This window comes from Rosa chinensis, chromosome 3 (genome assembly GCF_002994745.2).
Source record: "Rosa chinensis cultivar Old Blush chromosome 3, RchiOBHm-V2, whole genome shotgun sequence".
NCBI classification, from domain to species: domain Eukaryota; kingdom Viridiplantae; phylum Streptophyta; class Magnoliopsida; order Rosales; family Rosaceae; genus Rosa; species Rosa chinensis.
This window is the reverse complement of record NC_037090.1, coordinates 26,272,645-26,280,736: the sequence shown is the minus strand read 5'-3', so window position 1 is coordinate 26,280,736 and position 8,092 is coordinate 26,272,645. Positions and strand designations below refer to the sequence as shown.

At 37.1% G+C, this 8,092-nt stretch overlaps 1 protein-coding gene across 1 annotated transcript; it reads left to right on the top strand.

Annotated features, from left to right (window-relative positions):
• The first annotated feature begins 4,863 nt into the window (after positions 1 to 4,863).
• On the top strand, positions 4,864 to 6,941 carry LOC112191494 (cytochrome P450 93A2). The gene is made up of 2 exons (XM_024330841.2): positions 4,864 to 5,847; positions 5,942 to 6,941. Exons 1-2 carry the CDS (start codon positions 4,936 to 4,938, stop codon positions 6,569 to 6,571), a joined length of 1,542 nt encoding a protein of 513 aa, XP_024186609.1. The 5' UTR covers positions 4,864 to 4,935; the 3' UTR covers positions 6,572 to 6,941.
• The last annotated feature ends 1,151 nt before the right edge of the window (positions 6,942 to 8,092 follow it).

Below are 8,092 nucleotides of genomic sequence, written 5' to 3'. Positions count from 1 at the left end.
AGTGGTCTTGTGTGGTGGGTAGTAAGCATCCAAGAAAATGTCCGTCAACTCCTCCCATGATCGTATACTCCTCGGTTGTAGCTTCAAAAACCATCCCTTTGCATCATCTCTAAGTGAGAAAGGAAACAACCGCATCTTAAACTCACCCTCGGGAAGTCCACCCTTTGACATAGTGCTCACAATCGCCTCAAAGTCTTGCATATGGTTGATGGCCTTCTCTTCTAGGATGATGTCCCACGGAAAATAGGCAAGATGCTCAATTGTTGTGGCTTGATCTCAAAGTCCACCTCTCTAACCAGAAGTACCAAGCATGATGCCGTGTTGACCATGGAAGGTCTAGAAAACTCTCGAATAGGTCTCTCCGCCATCTCTCTAACCGGTGATCTAATCGGACTCGGTGAGTGATCTCTTGGAGGTACTCTTGGCCTTGGAGGTGTTCGTGAACGATTCCTTGGCCTTTGTCTAGAAAGTCTTTGCAAAGTACGACCACTTCTCAAATTGATAGGTAGTAAAGTACTACTCATGCACCTTGCAAAAATATGACCACGTGGTAAGTACTCAAGAATTCACAAAATAAGCACTTTGAATTTAATTTCACGCTTCACAATAAATAAGAGGGGTAATGAGAAAAGGTGAAACAACAATTAAATAAGAAACTAAAATAAGCAAAGCTAAGAATAAGTGAAAAACTAACAACTCAAGAAACTAACGACTAATTAGGAAACTTAATGAAAAGCTAGCAAACAAGTCAAGCCAAGTGACGATCGTTATCGATGCTCATGTCTTACATGTACTACAAAGTAAAACAAGGCCCGTCACTTCGATAGAAATAACCACAAGTCTCAACAAACAAACAAACAACTAGGAATTAATCAAAATAAAGTAAAACAAATAATTACAATTTTTTTTTTTTTAAAGCTAAACACACAAAGAAAAATTAACTAAACTAAGAAAAAAAATGCAAGTGACCTAACAACCGAAAACCAAGGGATTAAAGCTATTACACTTTAATCCCCGGCAATGGCGCCATTTGATTTGGTGCTTAAATGCAACTTAGGCGCAATAAGGGCACGGTCATCAAAGAAGTGGGAAATATTTGGACCCGAAATTATCGTACCACGGGGATTGAAAAGCTAACTACAATCCTTGGTTATGCCGATTACTAAGTCACCAACAATTTAACAAACAAAACCTAGAAAAATAGCACCAAGCTATTTACATGCCCGGCTCGGAACAACCAAGCCTAAAATGGGTCAAGAGAACCACAAATAAATGCGGAATCTCACAACCAAATGGTATGGACAATGAAAGTGGTTTGTGAAATTTGATTTTTTTAATTGCGAAGAAAATAAAATTGACGATTGATAATTAAAATTAAAATTAAAAATAAAGATAATAGAAACTAATCAAGATATGGAAATTAGGTCACTAGGGTATCCTCCTAGCCAAATTTAATGCACAAATATGCTCCGACAATGGTCACTCAATTCATAATGGCATCAAGAACCGTACCCAAGGCTTTTCAAGGCTCATGGGTCTTTAGATTCCTTAAAGGGTATTCCTACTCCAGATCAAGGGTCGTAGAAACTCAATTGGGACAATCTAGAGTCTTGTTAGGGCCTCTAGTTGCACCAAAAGGCGAAGAGTCCTAGAATCAAGGTTCCCAAGCTAGCCAATACGGCAATCGAAATTGGTATTGTAACTAACCATGTTCTAAACAAGTGTCCTAGCCATAAATTAGAGAAGTGATTGGGTCCCCTAACTTGTTCTAGACATGCTCATCTACACATTCAAGAGTTAATCAAGCTCCTAAGCATGCATCTAAGCCAAATATTATAGAATAGAACATATGCCAAACATGAAATTGAAAACCATTAAATCAAAACATATTTATTACATTAAATTCATGCTAGGGCTCAAACCCTAGCTTCCTAAATAAACTACTCACAACCCATCCACAAATCAACAACAATATTCATCAATTAAATAGGTAAAGGTGAAGAAGAGTGAGAAGTAACAAGAACAAGTCACAAATTGCTATGGAGCAATTATAACAAGCCTTGATTGATGGCTTCCCACTATACCCAATCTCAAATCTTGATGCCTCTTGAAATCCCTTAACAGATTGATGAGGATTTGATGGAATTTTGGTGAGGTGAATCTTGTTGAGGTGATGGTGGATCTTGGTGAGGAGGAAAATAAATCTTAGTGAGGAGGAAAATGGATCTTGGTGAGGTGGAGTGGATCTTGGTGAGGAGGAGAATGAATCTTGGTAAGGAGAAAGAAATGGTGTGGAGAGGTGGTTTTGGGTGTAGGGTTTCTGGTGGTTCATGCGGCAGAAGGGGTCTGCGACAACTGTAGGGTTGAAGGTCTATATATATTCAAGAGGGTGGTGGCCTTGGAATTAATATGTGGAACGTGGCTGTTGTGGTGTGCGGTCTTGAGAGAGAGAAAGGATTATGGCCACGTGGCAGCCCAATATAGGAAGAGAGGAAAATAAGGAAAGAAAAGAAAATAAAAAGAAAAAAAAGGAAAAGAAGATGAAGGACGTGCACGTGGGAGAGGAAGGGGAAGGATTCTGATGCTGACGTCATCATGACGTCAGCAAAGTAATTATTTTATATATATATATATATACACACACACACACATATACATATATATATATATATATTTTCTTCTTCTCTTTTTCTTTTCTTCTTTCTTCTTTTTTTGCTTTCTTCTTCTCTCTTCTCAATGCACTTCCGCATATGTTATCGGAGACAATTGGATTTCACTTCCTTGATGGCATTGACCATGGTTGACCCGCATTGACAATTTCGTCCTTTTGTCGGAAACTCTATTTTGCTCAATTTCCCACCATTTTCTCTTGGTTTCTGCAATTCCGCTTATTTCCTACACAACAAATAAAAATGGATTAATTACATAATAATTTACTTAAAGATTAACTTATTCCTAGTGTTTTAGATACAATTACATGCATATAAATGAGTGTAATCATGGGCCTGGGCTCCACCTTGTGATGATGAGGCAAGAAAGCCTTCCTGCTAAGAAGGATTCGATTTGGACTTGAGCCTACGGGCTTGGGCTCAAGTTGAGGCAAGCTAGGCCCTAACGTGTTAGGGTATTGAGCCTGTGTGAGGTTAGATAAACTTCTATGAGTCTTCTATGACGTTTCTAGTGTTTTGCTTGTACCACAATTGCGTGATTGGCAAGTGAATGCTAGTTGAATGATTTCTTTTCGTAGGAGGTGAGGTTTTTCATTTTTGTATGGGCTCGCTTAATTGTGAGCGCCCCAGAGATCTTTAATGATTTGCTTTAGCTTAGGTACGTAGCTTTAAATTTAGCTATATATTAACGACTTATCATCTTATGACAGTAAATTTCTAACATATAGTAAATGGATACTCTTTGCAATGAAGGCTTTCTCATTGTAATATTTCGCTTCTTTTGGTCATGATCCATGACATTTACGTCTTTTCAAGAATTATAAATTCCTATTTTCTATACATATGTGTCTAATACTCTGTTGCAGAGGAATTCGACAGGAAGAGCAAGACCAAACTGTTGCCGAGGTTGTTGGCTCCTGAAGAGGCTGAGGATGGTGCTAGCTCCAACCCTACAGGGATGGAACTAGCATTTTCTTAAGTCTTTCTGCTATTAGACATCTGGACCCAAGCCTTCTAAAGTTGGAGTAATCTCTATGAGTTATTTTAAGATGTTTCTAGTTGTTATTTGTACCACAAGTGCGTGCTGGCAGATTAGACTATATGAATGATTTTTCCTTAGAATATCGAGGTTGTTCTTGCTTGTTTAGGGTTGCTTTCCAGCGAGCGTCCATTTAGACTTTAATGAGTTTAGTATTGGCTTAGATAGGTTTATCTGGTTTTACCGGATTTCTTATGTAAGTTCTGTTAGACTCTGGCCTGTTTTCATGGTTTTGATATCTAATAACATCAAATCCTATTAAAAAAAAAACTACTCCCGAAATACCTAATTGCTTATGCATTATTTGTTTCCTACTAGAAATAATTGAAGAAGGACCAGATGACGTGGGGGAGAGGTTGGGATTTTGAAATTGATGTTGCACCTTGGTGATTCTTAATCAGAAGGACCAAACTAATCAGTATCCAAAAAAGGGACCACAAAATAAAACCTGTTATTCTAAATTGCATTATATGTACGGCTTTCATATGTATAATTTACAAGCTAGGGACCATTGGCTAAGATACAAGTATCCAACCACTAAGCTTATGCATAATTTGACTCTGGTTAGAAATAATTGTGGGAAGGACAATGATGGATAAAGAGAGATATGTACGATGTTTGTTGCATATCAACCTCTGTATTTTTTTTTTAAAATATTTTGGAAAATCACAATTTGTTGGTGACTTTGATTTCCCAATTGTTTACTACCTAAGAGCCGTGCTTTCCTTGAGTTTGAGAACCTTGCTTTAAGGGAAAGTTCTATAGTACATACTAGTATGTCATACTCACATTTACAAATGTGACAACAAATTTGTTGTCATTGTGGTAACTTGAATCCTATTTTGTGTAATTTTAGTTCTATTAATGATAATTACACCACCTACGACCTTATTACAAATTTTTGAACAAATTTGTTGTCAATATTGCAATTTTTGTTTAACTACATGTAAATAGTGTAAACGAATGTAGTGACTTTGTTCTCAATATTGTAATTTTGATTCATATAAATTGTAATTTTTATTCAAATAGATGTAAAATCAGTGTATGATAAACATCATAGTATCATAGCTTGTCTCAAATGGCATTTTCATCTTCATGCATGTCATGTTCTACCGGACCTATCTATAAATCCGATCGACCTAATCCAACAAGCATATATTTCGATCCTTATAAATTTAGTCATCTTATTCAAACTCCTTTATAGACACTCTTTTCCATTCAACCATTATGGCGAATTTCCATGAGTACCTTGTTCTTCTCCTCATATGGTTAGTCCCTTTCATCTTTTTCCGAACCATCTTCACCAAATCTCGAACTCACCATCGTCTGCCTCCGAGTCCACGGGCCCTTCCCATCATCGGACATCTTCACCTCCTTGGCCGAATCCCTCACCAAGCTCTTCACAAGCTCTCATCCCGACACGGACCCCTAATTCAACTCTACTTTGGCTCCAAACCCTGTGTCGTCGTTTCCTCACCAGAAATGGCCAGAGAATGCCTAAAAACCCATGAAATGTCCTTCTTGAACCGTCCCAAAATGACCAACGTAGACTACCTTACTTATGGCTCAGCCGACTTTGTCATGGCACCTTATGGACCTTACTGGAAATTTATGAAAAAGCTTTGCATGTCTGAGCTGCTTGGGGGCCGAATCTTAGACCAAAATCTACCAATTAGGCACGAAGAGATAGAGCGATTCTTACATTTCATGGTTAAGAAAGCTGACAAGGGAGAACAAGTAGATGTTGGAGGAGAGCTTGTACGGTTAACAAATAACATCATCTCGCGGATGGCATTTAATCGAAGGTGTTCGGATAATGATGAAGAAGCATACGAAGTGAGGGAAGTGCTGGAAGAGATGTGTGAGCTTGCCGGGAGGTTCAATTTCTCGGATATGTTTTGGTTCTGCAAGAATTTGGACTTGCAAGGATATGGAAAAAGGCTTAAAGATGTGCGTAGCAGATATGACAAAATGATGGGAAAGATTATGGAGGAGCATGAGGAGTCAAGAAGGAAGAGGAAGAATGATCCATCTAAATGTGATAACGCAGTGAATTTGCTTGATATTCTGCTTGATATATATGAAGACCAAAGCTCAGAGATCAAATTGTCAAGAGAGAACATAAAGGGCTTTATCATGGTAGCTAGGCAGTCTTTTACTTGCACGTTCATTATTTTCAGATAATTTTTTAAAGCTTTTTTAAGAAACCTAATATGTTATTCTAATCTTGCAGAATATGTTCGGTGCTGGGACTGATACATCATCGGTAACAATAGAATGGGCACTATCGGAGCTAATCAACAGCCCAAACGTGATGGCAAAAGCAAGAGAAGAAATTGATTCCATAGTGGGAACCAACAGATTAGTAAAAGAATCTGATATCGTCAATCTTCCCTATCTCCAAGCCATAGTTAAAGAAACACTGAGGCTTCACCCAACAGGCCCAATGATCGCGAGAGAGAGCACTGAACATTGCACCATCAACGGCTATGATATTCCGGCGAAGACCAGACTCTTTGTCAACGTTTGGGCCATCAATAGGGACCCAAAGCACTGGAAGGACCCGCTCGAGTTCGTGCCGGAGAGGTTTTGGAAGAGCACACTGGATGTGAGAGGCCAGAGCTTCCAGTTTCTGCCGTTTGGGAGTGGAAGAAGAAGTTGCCCTGGAACTAGTTTGGCTCTTCAGGTTATTCATGCAACACTGGCAGCTGTAATTCAGTGCTTTGATTGGAAGGTTGGGGATGGAGCTGCTGGAATTGATGGTACGGTGGGGATGGAAGAAGGACCTGGGATATCACTTCCTAGGGCTAAACCTCTGGTTTGTGTTCCTTCGGTCAGGTTTAGTCCATTTCCATCAACCTGATATTGCTCTTTCTTAGATCCCTATGTAGTGTCTTTTCTATTTGTCCTGCATCAAGTGTAGCATGCTGGTGGTTCTGTTGGCTTTGTCTTCACTCGGATCTGCTCGGTGGTAGTTTTTCTATTTGGTTATCGTACGGAAAGAATCAAAGCCAGTAAGGCATTAACTAGGTCAAAACATTTCTAGTTCAATAATGCGGTCTCATTGTCGACTGTAACAGTGTAATTAATCGTGTGCAGAACTGATGTCATACCCTTTACAGATGTGAGTGGAATAATTTGATCACCTCTCAATCAAAATCAATCATGTACCTATCATAAGACGTGGCATAGTTACTAGTTTAATTACATTATAACTAGCAACTTTCTTCTTATTGAGTTTGTCACCTGTAGACATTCCCATGTCTACTTGAGTATTTCTGCATCTCAATAGACATCTTGATCTATCTCCAAAATGTTTTATCAATGTCTTTTATATTAAAAAGGGCAATGATATGGGGCCTCAATGAGGCCTAAGATTTGTGGCTTCAAATCCTAGGTATCATGTCATGTAAGTAAATAAAAATTTATTTTCAATTCCATATAATATATCTTGCCACATCATACTATTTCAACACCAACTTTACCCTTTTACATTTCCTTTTAGATGTTAGGGGATAAATCAATTACATTAATGAATTTAATTAGGTGACAAAAAAAATATCAGCTATTAATTATATATTAATTTAAGAGATATGTCTACAGATTCTTTTATCAATATTTTTCTTCATTTAATTAAAGTCTTTCCTTTAATTTTTCTTCCCAAATGGCATTAATATATTGAATTATCTGTTAAGAAATAGACATTAACTTTTCTTTCCAAATATTGATTAATTTCATCCACAAAAATATAGCCATTAATTATGTCTAAATTAAGAGGTAAGAAAAAATTACACATTAGCAGCCATTAATTAACATCTCCAATCTAAATATAAGGGAAAGACAAACAAAAAATAATAAATTCAGATCTAACGTTTAAACCCTAGCTACATAAAGAGAAAACAATGAACAAAAGAATAAATACAATCATATGAATATGTATTTTTCACATTACATTTTCAAAATTTGCAGGAACCCAACAAAGGTTGAATTCAAATACATATGTTATACAAATCTATTAATCGAATGTACGTGCAAATCTATTGACTAAATTACATGAAAATTTTCTACTCTTGATTGTAGAAAAAAAAAATTGTTGTTTAAATCTAAGCATGAGTAATTGTTGTTTAAATCTAAGCATGAGTGTAATGGAAAAAAAATGAAAGAAAGCCAAAATTTTTTTTTATTTAGAAGAAAGCCAAAATAATTTTTGATGTAGAAAGCCAAAATAATTTAGAGTCAATAGATTTTGGAAGGGTAAGATAGTCTTTTTCTCAAGAACTACATGGCATGATTTGATAAATAGGTGATTTGTGTAGATGACATGACATGATACCTAAAATTGAGGCCACAAATCTTAGGCCTCATTAAGGCCACAAATCATTTT